Source organism: Trifolium pratense, linkage group LG3 (genome assembly GCF_020283565.1).
Source record: "Trifolium pratense cultivar HEN17-A07 linkage group LG3, ARS_RC_1.1, whole genome shotgun sequence".
Classification (NCBI taxonomy): Eukaryota; Viridiplantae; Streptophyta; class Magnoliopsida; order Fabales; family Fabaceae; genus Trifolium; species Trifolium pratense.
Window position 1 is genome coordinate 3,202,194 of NC_060061.1, and position 20,985 is coordinate 3,223,178.

A 20,985-nucleotide genomic window follows, 5' to 3' on the forward strand; every position below is an offset into this window, starting at 1 on the left:
ATTGTTACAACTTACAACAACATATTATTAATCCGAAATGTACATGATTTTAGTTCATGTAAACTCTTAAATTAGAAATTTAAAAACACGTCAAGTACAAATCCGAAATGAAAAAAACAATTGCAGAAAAAATGAAGAACTCATAATCATCATTCAAAAAGCATAAATTCACTAACCTGTGCAATAGATTCTTAATGAAAGACCTTGTAATTCAATCTTTGACCTTTCATTGAGATTAGTGACACGTCCATGATTGTTTTTGAGAAAAAAGTGATGAAGATATATAGAGTGATAGATGAAAAAAAGGTTTTTACAAATTTATTTCAGGATTATAATTAAATTTGTGTATAACTAGATTTTTTTGGAGTGTGACTAAAAATAAAAGGTATATGCTCAAATGTAAACATCTTACCAAAACAAGAGTTCATTCCACGTTCACAAAAAAATAAAATAGGTTTAATTATAGTTTTGATCTATTCTATTTTCACCATTTTACGAAATTGACTATATTTTAAATTTTGATAGTTTTGATCCATTTAACAAATATTTGGTCTAAAATATGGTGATACATTTTTAAATGAAGTTTTAAAAACAAATTTTCTTACAATTTCATCAAAGTTGGTCTTTTATCATCTAATTACCACATCGTTCAAAAATATGACATCAATTTTTTTTAGTTAAAAAATATTTCGAAGACCAAAACTAACATTTCTTTTTTTTGTTAGGAAACTAACATATTTTAAAAAGATGACCAATTTCTCAAAATATAAAAAATAGAAGACCAATAAAACAAGATTTCATTCCCAAGTTTCAGCTCCCAAACACATGCAATTCTTTTATCAGGAAACTATTATTAATACAAGTTTAGGTAAATTATGATTATATTCAACTGCAATTCAAGGTGGAAATGGTCAAGACATGTAGGAAACTAAATAACGGGCTGAATATGCAAATTACAACAGTAAAAGCAAAAAAAGAAGAATTATGCAAAAAAAATTAAAACTAGAATTGGTGAGGTGCGCCTAGCCAATGCAATAGTGCAACGCAATGGCGACACATGAGAAGCCCAATAGCAAGCTATTGTGGCGGCTCCTCCCCCTCAAAAAAGTAATTTAATATCGTGTGATCCAATGGACCACATATCAGATATTAAACTGATAAGAACAGATACTACACTTGATCTTAGCCAAAAGGCCGAGAAAGGTATGAGTTATAATATGTACTCGCTGGTTCTTTTATATCTCAGATCTAGTCACTTTCTTTCTTATCTCCTCGATGTGGGACTATTGTGCAATACAGCATGGGACTCACTGTGTACTGTATTCTTCTCCTACCTCCTTCCTTCTTCCTCCTTTATCTTTGAATTCTTAACACAGTTAGTAGTATCCTTTATTATTTGTGAAGTTTTTAATGTTGATAATTGGGAAAAAACAACTATGCAGAATCAGTTTGAAGCAGGAATATATTTGAACCATCAAGCTTGGATCCTACTTTGCAGCTTTCAACTTTCAAATACCTCTTAGATATGTCTTTAATCTGATGATGTTTTTCCTCTATCATGGATTGCAAATTTCTGGAATTATTTCGGAACTTGAAATTCGTAAGACATGAAAGATGAAGACACACACTTGAAAATTAAAATCTCTTAACACCATGGTAAGTCTGCCATCAGAAATTGGTTCTTTCTCTTAAGAGAAATCTAGGGATGGTTATGTGCAAACAGAACTGAGTCCAACAAATACCTGCAATCTTGTGACGAAGATAACAAAAAATCTCCAACATGTATTGTACTTTGAATCTAATTGAAGATGTACAGAACTACAGATCATACACCATCATTGAATTCAAGTAGTACTTACTGTATCATTTATCAATGTTATCATCTCGTCAAAAAGAAAATTTCTTATAAATATTGTGCTTACCAACCAACCATTACGAAGTAAGAACAACCAATTATCCCTAAAACATTTAACTTTTTTTGTTGAATACATACCTCTTCTCCTCAATAGTAATATGTGCTATGTTTGAACTTATCCACAACCAACATTCACTCAATGACCTCTTATTTTTAATTTCCTCAAGCAACTTCATAACTGGTTTTCAGATGTACTTCACAATTTCTTCTCCATTATAACTCATAGTTTTTGTTGCACAAAGTGTCTACATTGGATTGCTCAAAAAAATAAACTCTGCTTTGTTACTTATAAGGAAACTTAGTGAGATAAGATAGTAACAAGCAATTTTGTTCAATACCCATCAGAGAAATCAAAATGAAGTTTCAGTTATAAGAAGAAAATTGGGAATCGAACAGAATTATTAAATCAGATTATAAATATTGGACTGAAAATTGTAAGGCTTTACCCAAAAAAGGGAGCCCTTCCAGAAATTCTCAAAGGCTTAGGAAACCCCAAGCCTAAGAGGGGGTTTGGAAATAGTTTTCAACCAGCAATAGACGCGCCTCGGTTAGTACCTCATTAGCTGCGTCATTGCCCCAAGCGCAAAGATGGTTTTTGCTATGCACCTTTGCTTGTTTTTATATATACTTGAGACTCATTTTGTTTCTCATATGGGCGATGTGGGACTAAGAAACTCAATTTTGGTGCTAAATCACACCTCTCATCATCACTCTTTTCCTTGATTCAAGTGTGGGCTAAATAAATAAATCACCTCCCAAATCCCTCTTGCAGTATTATTCATTCATTTGCAAAATTAAAATTACCTTTACGATACGCATTACAACTAATTAGCTAGTAACATAGTGCAAACCGAAAGGAGGCGTTTTAAATGAATCTCAAATTGTGGAATGGAGGAAAATGTGTCACACTTTGTTCTTTGAATGTCCAGTAAATAGTCTGGTGTGGTATAAGATCTTGTTGTGGCTGAATTTATCATCTGCACTGCATTACATAGAACGAATTTTGTAAAATTGTTTGTTTATTTAATACATAAAACGTTTGTGGATTTCATCTCCTTTTTTAAAAATATGGGACCAATTTATACAATATGTATGTCTATAAAATAAAATTCTTTGTAATTTTTTTGTTCGCAATAATTGTTCAATGTTTCTAGCCCCTTTTCATAGCAAGCACCTATACCGCAAACAATATCTTAATCTAAAGTGAATTACTATTCTTTATTGTCGAACTCAGGAAAAATATATACTAAAAAATGCATAAAGGAATTGAGATAAAAGTCGGTGGTGGACGAGGAACATGGTAGTTTTGACCTTCCATGTGCTTCAATAAGCACAAGATTGAGAGGAAAAAGGAATAAAAAGAATGAGGGAGGGTCCAGCAAATATTTATAGGTTTAGAGTTAGACACATGTTCAACCTCAATAGTAGTCAAATTTAACTTAGATATAAGCTTCCAAATCAAAACTAAGGATTTAGAATAATCATTTTTGCATGTGGTTTACAAAATGAGTACAATATGTCTTTATCAATCTAACATTACACCAACAATAAGATTTGGTTTTGTTCCTCATTTTATCGTGGGGACACTAAATCTTTGCCATCCTATTGCATTCACTTTACAACTCTCAGCCTGCAGAATTTAATGGTCACATAGTTTAATTTTCATAGGTGGATTTTAATTTTTCTATTAATAAAAATAAAATAATTTTAACCAAGACAATCAACCTTTGTAGTTTAACTAAGATTAGTACATAAAAGTCAAAAACCCCATCACAGAATTATAAGACTTATTCATAGGTGATTTTATTATTCTAAAGAACACAACTTGAAGAAAAAAATATCATTATGTATTTAAAAATAACACCCCATCACTTTTTCTTCAAGTAAACAATGTGCGTGTGGACAAAAATAAAAAGAGTTTAATTGTTGTGCACCGTCGGTGTAATTTTGTTTTACACATACATCCAATGACGCGTTGCCACATCATTTAATGAATGTGACACATCATGTGTTTTTAATTACCATACATGATGTGTCGATATATTATTGGACGCGTGTGCAAAATAACTTTAGACTGACGGTGCATATAAATTAAATTTAAATAAAAATGGCATGCTATAAATAAATAAATAAATAAATAGGCTACTAAACAGAGAAAGGAAAATCATGAATTATCACGTGAAAAACCATTGACCATGAAAGATACTGATTTTCAACTAGACAAGTCACACAGTGAGCCTTCATTCTTATCCATTGCTGCTAATAATAAAATTACTTGCACATCACACATTCACACTATGTCTTGCATTTATCAGATCAAGAATTCAACATGGATGGCAGCATTAGAGTGCATGTATTCACAAGTTTTGGTGAGATGAATTCTAATCAAGAGTAATGAAATTAATTGAAAAGATTGTTTCAATAGCAATACTATATCAATGTTTTAGGCTGTACAAGCTCAGCTAGTTACTTTTCTCATGGCAACTGTACCTTCAAACCCCTCAAATTATACTTATACCCCAATATTGGGGTATAAAGGAGTTGAACTTCCCTTAATTGTTCAAGACATCTTACTTATTATCCAAAAATGATAAATTGGAGGAAGCAGAAATAATCAAAGGGAAAGAAATAAAGGAAACAGTAGACTGGAAAATCACGGTTGAATGCGACTCATGTGAGAAGCTATCTGTGCTAGCTTCATGTTGTTACACGGTGATGCCGTGAAAATTGCAGAGCAATTTCCAAATGTACGCTAAGAACTGAAAACAAAGAGAGACCTCTGAGGAGTGGTTTTTCTCGGACGCTTTCTGAAATTCAGAACTTCAACCCGCCCACATGGCTCAGCTTCAGAAATAGATGACTCCGGTTCCGAATTAAGGTTATCAGTCATAGTAAAGTCAATGGCCTCAGTTTTTGGAGTGACGTTACATCTACCACTTTGGTTGAAAGAATCAACTGAACTCTTTTGTGAGTGATGATTTGGAAGCACTGAGATCTAAACAACAGCACATGATTCGGGTTAACAAGCGATGTAAAAGTAAACTACAAAACTTTACCATTAAATAAGAGCATACTTATTACCTTGCATATAATGGAACAGAAGCGACTACGCTCATCTTGTAAGTGTTTTCCACATTCTTCGCATGTACTACCACCAGACTTAAATCTTGCTGATAAGTTGTGTTCTTTGGATTTAGATTCAGGACATTGATCACCAGCTTTAGATTTATAAATTGGAGGCCGGGGTTTTAGATGCACAATCCTTTCGTTATTGGATATGTAAGTCTGCCAAATTATGGAACCATTGTAAGATGAAAATTAAGCTAGAATGAGTGTGAAAGTGCATGATCAATAACAAATTGGCGCATATTTTAACAACTATGCTAATAGTTGGATTGAGAGTGATGTGAAAGCGTAACTTTAACAATGTTCAGGACTAAAAATGACAGTACAAAGGAAAAATAAACCTAACTTATTTCAAGGGTAAGTGGGTAACAACATTAGAAATTTTATAATTTAACCTATATGGAAAATTTAGTCATTGTAAATTCAACAAGTTCACAACATTAATGGTTATGTGCATCAGATCATTAAAGTGTATCACACATCAGAGAAACACAGATAAAATCAAGCACAAAATTGAAGCAATTAAACAGATTAATGTCAACATATTGAATTGGTTTAAAATCAGATAGGAAATGAATCAATCAATCATTCAGTACTATACTATATATATCTTGTGACAAACCTGAATATTTGAGCAATCAAAATGCTTCTGAAAGTCACAATGACGAAAAACATCCTGATATGAATATCTATATATCTGAAACCTTCTATGAATAGAATGAGCTTCCTTACAGTGCCTACACAATCTAACTGCACAATCTACACAGAAAGTATTCTTCTCATTAGATCGAAGATCACGATGATCATCACAATAACCTGAGCTACTATTCAGAAGTGCTCCAATCCAATCTCTATTCTTTTCCTTTGGTGAATGATTCTTCCCCACCTGAAAAATCCATTATTATTATTATTATTATTATTATTATTATTATTATTATTCAATAACCACAAAATCAATTCAAGAACCCTACCTAAAAATTTGATTAACAAAAAGCAAAAAACACATTTCAACAATCAATGATTGAAAACAGTAAACTTTCTACAATTTTTAACAATAAAAACCTAAACCTAATCTCAGATATTCAAAATGGAATGAAAAAATTAACCAAATCTTCACATGCAAATTGCAAATTTGATATATATACTCATCTAATCTTAGCTGAAAAAAATCAACATTTACAAACAAAACAAAAAAGATTAGTGAAATAATCACAATGAGTTTAAACTAAACAGCATCATCAAGAATGAAACGAATCAAAATTCAAACAAACAAATAGAAATGAAGTGTTCTGAATGAATATTGAATTGCAAGCAAATGAACAGAGATTAAAAATGAAAACTTTATAGAATGCATGAAAAATTAGAGTGGAAAAAATTGAAGATTGATGAATTGTTTTTACCATCTCTTTGGTTTCAGATTTGGGTACCAAGTTGAAAATGCGGCGTCTGGTGCAGTGAAGGATTGAAGAAACAAACTCACTGCAGAGAGAGAGAGAGAGAGAATTGAGAATATGAAGAGATTGAAATGGAAAAAGGTATTTATGAGTTGTTATTATCTATTTATTGTACTACTAATAATTTAACCGTAAAAGAGAAGATATTGTAAAAAAAATAAATAAATAATACTTTGAAGAGAAAATAAATAAAGGGCTTTTTTAAATGATTATAATACTCTTTAAGGATTTCATCTAAAAAATTAAATATTTTTTGGTCAGGGGTTTTTGTGTACTATGTATGAGGTCATAAGTTCTATATTCTCCTCCGTTGTAAATATAAAAAAAATCAATTTTCAATTGATTAATTTAATATATTTTATAAAAATTTACTATTTAATATTCTTAAAGAGTGTTTCGGTAACACTCGTTTGCATTTTTTCATAAAACTCAGTTGATAGGGACATCGTATATATTATACAGACATTTAGGTTCGAATATCTGACACTCAATTTATTCATTTTTCAGTCAGCTAGATAAAAAAAATTGTAATTCAATTATCAGTAACATTCTTGAAAAGGTCCGGTTCAGTCCACACAAATTCTTCATTTCTATGACAAAATTATGAAGGGTGGTTTAGAAAAAAAAAATCAAATATGTAACATTATAAATCTATCCACTACAATATTTAATGTGATGTATCATCCGATGATAAAAGAAGATTGACATTGATAAAATTGTAAAAAAAAAAATTACTTTTTTTTTTTGAGTCATAAAAAAAAATTACTTAAAAGCATTGTTTAAAACATATAGGCTTAATTAGTCTTTTGGTCCCTTAAAGACATTTTAGGTTTCACAATGGTCCCTTAAAGAAAAAAAAAATCCGGATTGGTCTCTTAAAGACACATTTGTCTCTCAATTGGTCCTTTCCGTCAATTTTTTACAAAAAACGTTAGTTTTAGTTGACTGGATTGTGAATGCCATTAAGTGTAAGTGGTCCACCAAAAACCTTATTAATTTTTAAAATTTTAACCATTGGAATTTTTTGTTATATTTAGAGTTAAAATTTAACGGAAATGACCAATATGACAAACATATATGTCTTTAAGGGACCAATCCGGACCTTTTTTTCTTTAAGGGACCAATCCGAACCTTTTTTTTTAAGGGACTATTGTGAAACCTAAAATGTCTTTAAGGGACTAATAGACTAATTAAGCCAAACATATATTATCACCGGCAAAGAAAGCTCTTGTGGAAGTGCTATAATTCAAAAAATTAAAAAGCTTCTTGGATTGAATTGGGAGGTCAGAGTTCATCATGCCTATTGTGAAACAAATAAATGTGCGGATACTCTAGCTAGTATTGGTTGCTCCATGAGAGCTTATAGTAGTTTTTATAATTGTTCTCCTACTCAGCTATGTAGTTTGTTACTTGCTCACTTAATGAAGATAATTTCGCCTAGATTGGTTTATTTGTAGTTTTCCTTGTTGCTGGATTTTTAAATCCTCTTTGAAATAAATAAATAAATAAAATAAAAACACCTATATTATCACCGTATTTTAAATAAAATATGATCATCAGATTAAGATTGCCCGACTTTAAATGAAAGAGATCAATTTTGTAAAATAGTGAAAATATCTGTAATTATATACAGTATTTATTATTACTTATAAAGCATGGTAAAATTAAGGCAAATGTTAACATGTGCACCTAAGGCACATGTTAAGAATACAAATATAGAAATATTTTTTCGAAACATGTGTATTATATCTTTTAAGCATTAAATTCGTTTATAATATTAAATGCAAATTTCTAATTATAGAAACCTTAACATGTGTCTTATATGCACATGTTAACAGCACCCTAAAATTAAAACGAGAAGAATAAAAAATATTGAAAAAAAAAATGATTTCTTTGTGTGGATGATCTGATGTCGTTGGATTAGAACATGATCGTACGGTATTGGTTGGTTGAGGTTGAATGTCATACGTGGGACCCATCCAAATAGTACATGAAAGTATTGGAATTCCCAAAAGTAAAGTGATGGCTAGCTGGACCCCAACGATTTCCCGCCAATTTAACCGAAATTCTCGGAATATTAATTCCTTATTTAGGTTTTTTATTTAATTTTTGTAAATATAAAATTAAATTATGTGGTGGCCCAAAATCTAAGAAAAAATCTTACTGTAGTACTAGTATGAATGAAATTAGAAGGTGCAGTGTCACACTGGTAGGTCAAAGAGATAAAAGCATTCACGGGACTAGTGTTTTACATTTAATTTTATTTTATTTAATAATAGACTTTGTCTTCTCATAATTCAAACCAACTTCAAGCTTGCACTTCATTTAATCATTTTCTTCACAGTAAATTCCCTTTTTTTTTTGAGAAGTTTAACTTATTGTATGTCCTTTTGTAAAAAAAAAAAAAACTTATTGTATGTCCTAAAGATCCGCGTTAATGAATAAATGTAAGAATCTTGAAAAAAAATGAATAAATGTAAAAATTATTTTTAAGTAGTATTAAATTTTTTGTATTATTAAATTTAAAATTTTTATATTAAGTTATTTTAACATGTGTTTTTAGAGTATTTGCGATGGAGCTTTCCACTCTTGGACAAATAATTGGATCTTGCACGTTATGCATTCTTGTCAAAAAAATATAATATAGTTTATCACTCTAAAATCAGCACATGCTTATAAAATTTTAAATAGATCCTACCAATAATTTTACATCATTACATAAAATTAAGCGGATTCTATAAAAGATATATATTTTATTGAAATTTGAGGTGAGTTCTAAAGAAGAGAGAGAATGTTTAACGTATCACTGAGACCTATTAGATACTCAAATTGTTTTTCACCAATAGAAGGACCATGTTTCGTATGTGAGATAAAGTTAAAAAAAATTGACCAAAAAAAGAAAGAATTGAATGAAAGATTGTTGATTGCACTAACGCAAATTTGAAGCATAGCCGCATACTATTCATGTGTTATTCTACTCATGAGAATAATCATGTTCCTTTTCATAAATTATTAAACACCCTTTCTTTTTGTTGCTCCCTTCAACAATATAATTATTCTTCGTCGTTCATTCATAAACCAAACATATTTCATTTTATCTCTAATTGTTTGACGTTAATTGGTGTTTGAGAAAACCTCAAACCACATCAAAATGTCGGTATGTTTTCAATTAACATTCTTACTTGTTACTTGTAAATGTTTGTTTGGTCATTATTTGTGTGATTTTTGTTTGTTTCAGCATGGTCTATCTATTTTATCCCATATTCTTTTTGTTTCATTATATTATTGTTCATTTTGCAGACATTGCTTTGATTTTGAGAAATCCCTCAAATACATACATGCAACACATTTATTGATTTATTAATTTGTTCGTTATATGCATGTGCATTTGTTATTTATGCGTGAAGAAGTAAATATCTTCTTAATAATTGATTTTATATCATTGTTTTTTCATAGGTGACAAAATAAATCTTCATTTTGGGTTAGTCGATTGTTTATGGTATTTAGATATACCTAATTGTAGAATTGTGTGTGCAGGCTCAAGTGAACCATACAGATAAGGAGGTTGAAGTTGTTCCTCAATCTACAGTTACACCAAATTGGACAATTCACGTTTCAGACGTACGTGAGGAATAAATTGTTTCATAACAATGTTGGTTATCATTATGATTGCATAATATATGATCCGAAATAATATAATGTTTTTAGTAGATGGTTAGAAACGAGAGAGAGTTCTCTCAAGTTGAAAAACAAATCGAGGAAATAATGTGGATAATAGACCATTAGATTATAAATATAGGATAATATTTAAATTTAAAATAAATGGAAAAAAGTTAATTGATGATTGAAAAGTGATAACAGTTGAGAAAAATTGAGGGAAAACAAATTAAGAGGATCCATTCCAGGTTAGAAACTAACTGCAGTATAAATTTGGTATCACATGCAACCACACCACCTCGAAACTAATAATAAGTATATATATAGTTAATATAATCTTATTGCATGGATTAAATCCATGAAAGTATATAAAACTCAATTTGCCTAAATGAACACTGATTTCATTTTACAATTTGTGTTTGATGATTTTGTTTGCAAGTTTGGTTATTTCAAGCTAATCCATAAGAACAAAATTTAGTTTGTACAATGTTGTCACGTGTTGGTGGATAAATTTTAAGTTGGTTTATTTTTACTTCTAATAGATAAAAACGGTTAAGGTAAGCAATGTATCAATGGATGCGACAGAGAAAGATATCAAAGAATTCTTCTCATTCTCCGGTGACATCCAATATGTTGAGATGCAAAGGTCAGCACCCTTGCGATGTAGTTATCATATTTTCATTTGTTTCTATAAATGTTTCAATCACTTTTGTGGGAATTTTACAGGGAAACTGATAGCACTAAGACTGCTTATGTTACCTTTAAGAATACACAAGGAGCCGACACAGCAGTGCTCTTGACGGTATAGTTTTATATTGAGAATCTTACAAAATATTTTGTCTGATTCAAATACCATTGACAAATAAAAAAGATAGAATGATATATTTTAGTTGATTATTTTTTTTATTTTGGATAAAATCAAATACTCATGCATCTGTTTTTAGTACAGGGTTCAAACATTGCTAATGGTTCTGTCACTATCACACCAATGGAGAACTACCAATTGCCCCCTGAGGTTGTTCCCTCCAGTCCTGTAAGTACTCAGTTATTGATTTAATATATTCAGTGTTTATTTTAACTTTGCTACGCACATTCGTTCATTTGTTCCACGTGCCTCTAATAATAACATTGAAGTACCATGAGTTAAAAATTGATTATAGTCATGTCATAACTTGTTTTTCATAAACTCTCATAAATAGTTTCGTGAACAAATGAGCTAAAATAAATCAATTTAACCATAGTTCACCAACTAAATGACCAATCATCAGAGTCTCCACATGATACAACTTATGTGCTTTCCTTCATACGCACAATAGATAATATAAATTATTTAGTATTAAATACCTATAAACAATATTTTTAATATACATTTCTCTTATTAGAGTCAAACTCAAACTGCTCTTAAGAAGGCTGAAGATGTGGTGAGCACCATGCTTGCTAAAGGTTTTGTTTTAGGAAAAGGTGCAATTAATAGAGCAAAATCCTTTGACGAACGCCACCATGTAATTTCAAATGCTTCTGCCACTGTTGCTTCAATTGATCGTAAAATCGGATTGAGCGATAAATTAAGTATTGGAACAACTATAGTAAATGAAAAAGTAAGAGAGATGGATGAAAAGTTCCAAGTTTCTGAAAAAACAAAGTCTGCTTATGTTGTTGCCGAGCAAAAGGCAACCAGTGCTGGATCTGCAATCATGAGCAATCCTTATGTATCAACCGGAGCCTCGTGGGTGTCAAGTGCAATTACTGTTGTTGCAAAAGCAGCCGAAGATGTAACAACAAGAACTATGGAGAAGGTTGAAATGGCCGAGGTTGATAAGAAAGAGACAATTTACAGCGAAAAGAAAGACGCAATTGATGAATTATCACATATACACACTGAGAAACCTTCAACTGGGAGTTCAACAAAAGTTGATCCTAAACCAGGCGATGATAGTAAATTGGAAGTTGATCACAAACCAGACAATGATAGTAAATTGGGAGTTGCTCCTAAATCAAGTGACGATAGTAAGTTGGGAAATATTTGAGATTTGTGCTCATATCTCAATCTTTGACACGTCTACGAGTACAATTGCGAATATTCATTCGATCTTTAAATGTTAGAATTTTATGCGTGCGATGAAAATTTATGTTAATTGTTATAATGATGTAAAAGTTGTGTAACAAACGTGATTCCTCAACAAACACATATGAACATTTATAAAAATGTATTATTACTTAATGGTTAACATGTATTATATGTCTGTTTCCTCTTTAACCTTATATTATGAACTTTGAAGTAATGCCAGTCGGATTATTCCCCACTATGTGGGAGGTTTCGTTAACATTTTTGGAAGCAGATATCGAGAATATTTTTTCTCCACTAAAGCACACAATGTAGATAACGAGTTTTAAACAAAAATCAAATACTTCCCTCGTCCCATAATATAGGCAAAAAATATATTTTCACAATTATTAAAAAAAGTAAAATATGATAATTTAAAGGTTGACTTTTTGTTGAAATAAGTTTAATGAAAATATATAAAAACAATTTTTATTGGTTATTGATTATGGAGAAAAGAACAGAGAGAGTAAATTAAGTAAAATTTGATCTTGAAAATGATAAAATTTAGTTTTTTTTATTTTTTATTTTATAATTTGGAATATAAAAATGTGATTTTTTTTTGCTTATAATATCAAACAGAGGAGTAGCATTTTACACTAAAAGGTTGTGATAAAACCAACAGATCGTCACAAATTACAAAGGTAAAGGTTGATACGTACAAAAAAAAAGTTATTGAAGTTAACACTTTAAATAAATCTAATAATTAATCTTAAAATACTTTGGTTATACGAAAAAAAAAAATCAGATTGCAATTCACTTATAGACCCATAGAGGGGTTCAAGACCGCAATTTTTTTTTTATTGTTTGTGAGTGAGAATAGTTTAGTCGAAATCTTTTTCTTACATACTGATGAAATTTATTATCAGTACAACAAACAAATTATAACTCCTCAAATAACGCCAATCTATATTATAATAATGTTTTTTAAGCAACTACTAATAGTTTCCTGATAACGTGAATAATAACATTATAATAAGAGTCAGGATCCGTTGACACCAACTAGTTTGACACCAAATGTTACACTTCTCAATAACGTTTTAACCGATATAAATTTTATAAAATCCACCGTTGGATTGAAAGTTTACATCATATAGATCATTTGTGTAAAATTTCAAATAAATCCAAAATCATTTGATATGTTATTGAGATACATCAAAATTAATGGTTTTTGTATTTTTTTAAATGCCGTTAATCTTTATGTGTCTCAATAGCATATCAAATGATTTTGGATTTGTCTGAAATTTTACACAAATGATCTATATGATGTAAACTTTCAATCCAACGGTGGATTTTATAAAATTTATATCGGTTAAAATGTTATTGAGAGGTGTAACATTTAGTGTCAAACTAGTTGGTGTCAACGGATCCTGACTCTTATAATAATATTGATTTATTATAATATAATGAATTAATGACGATAAATTAAAAAAAATATAAAATAGACATTAATATTTCTGCAGAATTATGCTAAAGTAAGCAATAAATAAAGTGGGTAAGATCAACCAAAAAAATAAAAATAAAATAAAAGATGAAAAATAAAAAAATGATTTTGGAAGCAATGAATAATAATACTAGTAGGAAAGTGAGTTGGGTGAAGAAGAAGAAGGGAAGTTGAGTGAGACACAACACAAGACAAGTAGAAGAAGAAAGTAACAATTAGGGTTTTCTGAAATTGAAATTGAAATCGAAAAGGGAAATCAATGGGTTTATCTTCAAATTCAAACGAATCCATACAATTATGCATATTCGATTTGAGAAGAGGCCAACACGAAGGTCAAGAACTCGATAAGATCTTGTTTTTCTTCCCTTCCGGTTTACCTTTCTCCAAACAACTCTCTGTTATCGGTCTCAGTGAAGGACTCATCACTTTCACTAGGTCATTTTTCTCTCTCCAACACTTCAATTCTTCATCAATTCAATTTCACATTTTTATTAATTTCTATTTGTGTTTTTCATTTGCAGAATTTTCTCCCCAGAAGCTGCTTGTGACTCCATCGAAGCTGAAAGACATTCTCATGTTTTTCATGAACCCGAACCCGATATTTGGATGGTCATGGTTCGTTACTTAACCCCATTTATTTGCTTAAATGTTTAAGAAATTTATCACATTTTAATTTCCTCACACAAATATTATACTGTATAAGTTTATAGCAAAAATGGGAATGTTAAATTGCGGTTACAAAATGATACTTACATGGCAAGGCATTATCATGTGTTCTCATAAAATGTCTGTGTAAAACTAATTTTATATCGACAGTGCATTTCCATTAAACTGGGTGAATTCATATTTTATTTTGCGACGTTAGTTCACCTTTGTGCAATTTGATGTGAAGTTGTTGACTGCCTTGTAGGTGGTGGAGAAAAGCAATGATTCAGAACCTATATGGAGAGAAGATGCATTGAGAAAAGTTCTCAAGGAAATTCACTCCCTTTTTGTTATGTTTCATGGATCTGTAAGAGCTATGCTTGAGAAAGAACCTGGTGGAGGACTAGTAAGACGCCATTTGTATTCCTTTATCATGGATTATTTAAGGGGTAAGTAACATGTCTGTGAAATTGATAGAATGCAATAGTTTTTCACTAGAGTTATGATTCAAAATATTTCATTGCAAGTCGTAATTGTCAGCATGTATAAAGCGGTCTCCGTGGGATGATTTCTGCTGTGGTAATGGTTAAGTTGCTGTATCAAATGTTTTCCTTTGGATATGTGCTACATGACTCATGTCGAAGGAGCTGTCTCTCATACCTTTCTTATGAGTTTTCTCTTTGGGGCAGATTTTCTTGTTGGGAAAAAGTTCCTTCTACCTTCATTCCGTGATTGCTTAAGGGAACGTGGAACTGCGCAGATGCTCACAATAAATCGCGAGGCTGCAATTGAAGTTCAGGTTAGATAAGTTTTGAGTTGCAACAAGAAAATCTACAAAAATCATATAAAAAGCAGGACAATAGAGCTTAGAAGATTTTAGGTTGCAGTTTAATTTTTAAAGGTATTTCCGTGCCCATGTTATCTTGTGTGTATTGGTGGATGGTAATATCATCTGTTGTATATATGTCTATCTGTCCTACTCTTTCTCATCTTATTTTCCTGGTTATAGTTAAGGAGTCCTGTTTAAATTTATGTCACTAAGGAATTTTAGTTTCATTATATTGAAGATGATTTTGTGTACTTAAGTTATCTTTGGAAGACAAAATACTCTTTATGGAGTCAACTACATGAAAACTGACCGGAGAGGCTCAGTTGGTGCTTTGATGTCTCTTAATTTAATGAGTTGTTACAAAGAAGAAAAAAATGACCACACAGAAAAGTTCCTGGTTATCTAATCCTCTTTTTCATCAACTTTGTAAGCACACAAAAGACTTTTCATTCCACTTTCATTTATTCTCTTTTTCATTAACTTTGTAAATAGGCAACTATTTTTTACTAATACTCCTTCGGTCTCAGACTATGTGTCTTGCGTGGGATGTGCACACGTTCTTAAGAAAATAATTACTTATACCCATTTTAAATACAAAATAATACTATGTTACAACTAAAATATCTTTGTATTTCATTTATTATTTGTCTACCATATACTTGCAACCACTTTAAAAAATAAGGGTAACATGGGTAAAAATTAATAAATGTTTTATTGGTGTTATAAAATGACAAAAAATTGAGACAATATTTCAAATGAGACACATAGTATGAGACAGAGGAGTTGTCTAGTGAGTCACTTCATTACACAAGTTTAATTATTTAGCTGTCAATCATTTACCAATAACTAGTTGATTAACGAAGAAATGTGCTTTTTGGTCTTCATCTGTGACACATATTCTTTAAGTGTTTAAACTTTTCAATTCCTCCTATCTATAGATGTATATTATTTCTCATCCCACCCTTAAGAGATCCACTGTTTAAATAAGATTTTGGCTTGTGACTGAAATTCCATTTTCTTGACTTCTTGTTTTGGCAGTCGCTTGTCAGGGTGCTCGAATCTTCTGCTGTAAACACTCCCTGCCACTCTTTGGTTTTATTTCAAGACCTGTTGGTGTCCACAACACTATCTCCTGTATGGTTTAACTTTCAAGTACAGTTAATTTTATTTTATTTAATCTTGGTAAAGTTGTTTGCTCATATATTAAATTACTTCTTAACCTTGACTTTTGATTCTTTTGTCAGGATGACACTATAAACTTATTCACATATGCTGTGCTAAGGTTGACTCCGCGTGCTCTATCTTCTGGAACAAGTTCCTGGTCCTACTTACGGAAAGGAAATATTGCATCGAATGTTGTCGCCGAGACTAACGTGGCTTCTCAAAACTCCATGTCTGAAAGTTTTTATGGATCATCTAATATATCCCATGGTGATGATAACAACTATCATGTTGTGAGGCCCTTGCAGAGTGACAAGTGGTCCAAGGGAAAAGATGGTTATCTCGTCACTGATTTATGGGGTGCAGAGGTTGGTACATGGGTGTTTGCTACTCCAACAGTTTTGCTTCAACAGACAGGAGAGAGAATGTATCTTTGTGCTTATCAGCATAGGAGCCTTACTTTGATGCTTCTTATTCCCATATCCTCCATACCTAATGGGGAGCAAGGTGTGTCGGCAGTGAAGCAACAAGTTCTTGAAAATGTTAGTGTCTATTATACTGAATGTTTTTCTTCCTAATGAGCTCTTATAAGTTTGTACACATGAAACAAATTGTAACAAAACATCGTGGTGTTTTCCATTGAGTTAAATACTTAAATTTTGTTTGGATCCTCTCCTTGGGCTATGCCTTAGACAACCTCAAAAGTTAGCTCATGTGGTGAGAATTTCTCAAGCCTTTTGAGGACAACTTTTAGCTATATCTCTAGTTGTTATGGGATCTCAATCAACACACCCCTTATGCTCAGGACTGGACATCTAAAACATGGACAAATGTAGGTGGCCCTATTGCAACACCCCTCACACCTAGAATTAGATATCTTGAGCATGGACAAATATCAGGGTCCAATAATACATCTGAGATAGACTCTAGTACCATCTTAGAATTTAGACCATGCTAAACTTAATCTCGAAAGCTAGCTCATAGTGTGAGGATTTTCCCAAGGCTTATAACTTATAACGACTAATTTGGCCATATCCATAGCTGATTTGGGATCTCAACTAATTCCTTGCATGATACAATGCACTTATTTAATCCCTATTTTGTGTGTTGTTTAAACTTAAACACATTCTTGGGGATTAGTTGTTACCCCTTCTGTTCTGTTCCTTTTTATGATTTTTTTTATTTGCAAATCCAGGAGAGCCTCATTTCCTTTTCATTTGCTACATCGCATTGAAACAGCGCATTGCTTGAAAAGTTTGTTTTCCTGTACTGTTTGTTGCGGTTACTATATTGATTACTGCTTTAGTTTTATAAAGATTTGTTTGAATTCCATTAGTGACAGCAACATGAGAGTTTTTTTTTCTTTTTCTTTTTCGGGTGCAAGCAGCAGTGAATATTATTTATTTATTTTTTTCCACGTTTTGCTTGAGTATTGCTTTTGTGCATGATTATGATATCTGAGTATATAAGGAGGCATGTATTTGGGAACCTTGTTAATAAATACTTCTGGAACTTCGTATCTTGCATTATTGTCCTCTAATAAGTCTGTTTGATGATCTGGTAATCTTGTTGAATAACAACTGTACGATGTTTTTCATGTTGAGAGGGATATGATATTTGAAATCTGAGATATTTAACAAATGTATCTTTTTCTCTAAACATCTACTTTTCTTTGCTGAATGAATACATCAGGCATCACTTAAGATATTGAAAATTGAAGAAAAACTATCCAAAGGATGGGGTGGTGAGAACGCATATCATGTCAGTGGGTACCGCTATTTATTAGTGGACGGCGATAGAAGTGCATCCAGGGCTTCTCCAGCAACAAAAGTTACAACTTTAGCTAAGGTGAAGTGTTTGCATTGCCTTGTATTTTGATTTCCATCTTCCATTGTTTTATTTTGAAATCAAGATGTGATATGCATGTTATAGATTGAAAGTTTTACTTTACTTTTACTCTAGCAATCAAACTTCTAATGGAACTTCTCGGTGGCTGGCACTGTAAAATTTTATCGGCACTTGTGCTCTCATTGCCTGCAAAGTAACTGAGTCGAAAGATGTAAACAGTTTAAACTTTTAGTTGTGTACCTTGTACAGGAGTCCTTACTTGCTATGAATAAGCTTAGGCAGGAGGTTGAGTTGGAGAAGAGTCGAGCAAAACTAGAGGACCATTGTTGTGAGAAAGATCTAGAGGTTTGCATAAGAGCAAAAAATAATGCCTGGGTTATTTCTCGAGTTACAAGAGGGAAGGAGCTTTACATGGTTCTAGAGAAAGCCAATGAAACCCTTCTATATGCCTCAGATGCTGTTGAGAAGTTTAGTAACAGGTATTCTATTAGTTTTTGATTATTGATATGTTTAATAATGTACATTTCCTAATCCTATGCATTAACTACGATGAGTGCACACAGAGAAAAGGAAAAATGGTTATAAACTTCCAGATTGCAAATTAATAACCAATTTGCCTTGGTGAAAGATATATTGGCATTCTTTTCTTTCTCCTGGCAATGCTGTATATGCAAATTATGAGTTGTTTGTGGTTAGGATTATTAGCTATTACAACAACTTCCTACTGAAATTTGTTTTTTGAGATTTTGGATCCTTGAACATCGTCTCACATTCATAACAAAAGTGGACTATGTAATTAAGGAGCAAACTTGGAAGGCCCGAGAGGTTTCCCAACATTAACAAATTCCAGGTATAGTGGAACTAAGTATGGCGAGTTATAATGTTTGTTTGTTTGAATATTGCAGGTATTGCGATGGAACTTTTTCACTGGATTGAGAAAACGCAGTATGTGAGGAAGGAATAGGAAGCTTACCGGTTTTCAGACCTTTTTTTCCTCAATAAGGTTGAAAAGTTTTCCATTTATTGAATTTTCTGACCTGTAAATTTTTAGAAAGGAAGACAGAAATCTACTGTGTGTACATCTTTCTGTATATTAAGTGTAATTTTTACTTATTCAATGCTGCCAAATCAAACGGTTATCAATAAAAAATGTGAAATTTAGATTTGAGAGTAACTAATCGCAAGGAAATCTGATATTCACTTATCCAACAAATGGCCACTTCATCTGAGTTTAAGGTTGGCCGCCGCCACTGTCTACCCGTGGGCAACTGCATCTCTGTTTAACTTTTATATCGCTCATCGATGTTGATTTTAGTTACCAAATTGCATTTGTATTCATCTGGATGAACAGTGAAAACATAACTTTGGTCCTTTTTTTTTAAATAATTTTATTTACGTATTTATATCATTTAATTTAATGGATTCTTAACCTCAACTTTCTTCTACTCGCTTAAACTTGTCTTCAAGTCTATGAAATATTTGTTTTGGTTCCTGCAAAAGTTTACACTTTTAACGTTAAATGTTTTGAAAGTGTTATTTCATGGGTTGGGTTTTTAAACAAATAACGCCTATTAAAGATTATTTTTTTATTCTTGAGAAATTTACATATTTCACGTTAATTTAGAGTTTTTGAAAGCATCGAAAGCCTGAACTAGACATAAAACCTGCACTGGAATCTTGTTCAAAAAAACCTGCACTGGGATGACGATTCTAAAAATAATAAAATTTGATTCAATTTAATTCAGGAATTAACTTATAATTTATATCGACTCGAAAAAAAATGGTCTTTGTAATTATAAGCAAAAGTTCATCAATCCATAATTTTTTATTTTTTTTTATGCATTTTCCAAGGTTTAAGACTCGATGAGGAAAGGTTCTTCTTGACCTCATTCGTATCTTGATGTTTTCTCTTTATGCCTCCCATGTATCTTTTATATCACAAAATATTTCAATTTTGCTCTTGCTAAAAAATTCGATTTGCAGAAATCGAAGTTTTTTCTAGTTCAAATTCAGGGAAAATTCGGTTAATAGAAACCGAATTTTTTTTTCAAGGCAAAAAAATTCGGTTGGTAGCAACCGAAATTTTTATTGAAGGCAAAAACATAAAATTCAAATGGGAAAAAAAGAACCATGAGAGACCTAAACAGAAAACATCTCGTATCTTTTGCTAGTTTCCCTCACTTCCTTTTAAGACTGTTTATTGAGCAAATAAAACCATGTCAAGAAATTCTAATATGATCTATATTTAGCTCAAAATCTCTCTCTTTTTTCTTTCACCTACCAAATCAAGGACTTGGATTAAACTCACATGTGAATTAGAATACTCAAAACACCATTCCAAAAAATTTATAAAAGAATACTCAAAACATTAAATTTTAAGGGCATGTTTGAAAACACTTAGAAAACTAAAAAACTTGTTTGATAAACTGTTTTTGAAAAAAAGTTTTGAAAACTGTTTTGTATTTTTCAGTTTTAGGGACTAAAAAACTGAAACTTGTAAAATGTGTTTTGGTTTTCTATTTTTATTTTCAATTTTTGGAAAGTTGCTATTTAGGCTCCCCTGATTTGCTAACATGCCCAATTATATTTTTTTTAATTAATAAGCCCAATTCTTTTTTTCTTTTTTTTTTTCTTTTCGATTTTTTTAATAATATAATTTTTAATTAATAAAGTCAGGTGGCGGTGGTGGCTGTTCAACGGCCGGACCTCCGGCGCCGGTACGGTGGTCTAGGCGGCAGACCACATATTTTTCGGCGAATCACAGCGGTGGGCGGCCACCACCTTCCACCACTTTTTTTATTAAAT

General features: G+C 31.5%; 3 protein-coding genes and 2 non-coding genes across 6 annotated transcripts; 2 read left to right on the forward strand and 3 right to left on the reverse strand.

The window, feature by feature from the left end:
• Positions 1-1,011: 1,011 nt before the first annotated feature.
• LOC123919263 lies at positions 1,012-1,207 on the reverse strand. Its single transcript, XR_006813171.1, has one exon. It is a non-coding gene; the product is annotated as a U2 spliceosomal RNA (small nuclear RNA).
• Positions 1,208-2,353: 1,146 nt separating this feature from the next.
• On the reverse strand, positions 2,354-2,505 carry LOC123919144. The gene has a single exon (XR_006813062.1). It is a non-coding gene; the product is annotated as a U4 spliceosomal RNA (small nuclear RNA).
• Positions 2,506-4,204: 1,699 nt separating this feature from the next.
• On the reverse strand, positions 4,205-6,572 carry LOC123918414. Its single transcript, XM_045970462.1, has 4 exons — positions 6,442-6,572; positions 5,664-5,927; positions 4,997-5,200; positions 4,205-4,910 (listed from the first exon to the last, which is right to left on the reverse strand). Exons 1-4 carry the CDS (start codon positions 6,442-6,444, stop codon positions 4,668-4,670), a joined length of 714 nt encoding a protein of 237 aa, XP_045826418.1. The 5' UTR covers positions 6,445-6,572; the 3' UTR covers positions 4,205-4,667.
• Positions 6,573-9,646: 3,074 nt separating this feature from the next.
• Positions 9,647-12,179, forward strand: LOC123913558 (binding partner of ACD11 1-like). The gene is made up of 6 exons (XM_045964338.1): positions 9,647-9,652; positions 10,033-10,116; positions 10,695-10,798; positions 10,879-10,954; positions 11,102-11,185; positions 11,535-12,179. Exons 1-6 carry the CDS (start codon positions 9,647-9,649, stop codon positions 12,177-12,179), a joined length of 999 nt encoding a protein of 332 aa, XP_045820294.1.
• Positions 12,180-13,734: 1,555 nt separating this feature from the next.
• Positions 13,735-19,354, forward strand: LOC123918415 (vacuolar fusion protein CCZ1 homolog B-like). Of its 2 annotated transcripts, XM_045970464.1 has the most exons (10): positions 13,802-14,132; positions 14,219-14,312; positions 14,608-14,791; positions 14,883-14,921; positions 15,032-15,141; positions 16,210-16,305; positions 16,416-16,874; positions 18,025-18,180; positions 18,430-18,659; positions 19,086-19,354. In XM_045970464.1, the coding sequence occupies exons 1-10, from the start codon at positions 13,957-13,959 to the stop codon at positions 19,114-19,116; spliced, it is 1,575 nt and encodes a 524-aa protein (XP_045826420.1). In that variant the 5' UTR covers positions 13,802-13,956; the 3' UTR covers positions 19,117-19,354. The 2 variants fall into 2 exon arrangements, with proteins under 2 accessions (XP_045826421.1, XP_045826420.1); XM_045970465.1 differs by lacking the exon at positions 14,883-14,921 and having other exon boundaries at positions 13,735-14,132.
• Positions 19,355-20,985: the final 1,631 nt, after the last annotated feature.

Excerpts from the sequence above, each read along its gene's own strand:
- LOC123913558 (XM_045964338.1), top strand. Across the intron at positions 10,799-10,878 it reads CAATATGTTGAGATGCAAAG|GGAAACTGATAGCACTAAGA; the intron begins GTCAGCACCCTT and ends GGAATTTTACAG. Across the intron at positions 10,955-11,101 it reads ACACAGCAGTGCTCTTGACG|GGTTCAAACATTGCTAATGG; the intron begins GTATAGTTTTAT and ends TTTTTAGTACAG.
- LOC123918414 (XM_045970462.1), bottom strand. Across the intron at positions 5,201-5,663 it reads TTGATTGCTCAAATATTCAG|ACTTACATATCCAATAACGA; the intron begins GTTTGTCACAAG and ends ATAATTTGGCAG. Across the intron at positions 4,911-4,996 it reads TCTGTTCCATTATATGCAAG|ATCTCAGTGCTTCCAAATCA; the intron begins GTAATAAGTATG and ends GCTGTTGTTTAG.
- LOC123918415 (XM_045970464.1), top strand. The coding sequence starts at position 13,957 with ATGGGTTTATCTTCAAATTCAAACGAATCCATACAATTATGCATATTC. Across the intron at positions 14,792-14,882 it reads TATCATGGATTATTTAAGGG|CATGTATAAAGCGGTCTCCG; the intron begins GTAAGTAACATG and ends CGTAATTGTCAG. Across the intron at positions 14,922-15,031 it reads GTGGGATGATTTCTGCTGTG|ATTTTCTTGTTGGGAAAAAG; the intron begins GTAATGGTTAAG and ends TCTTTGGGGCAG.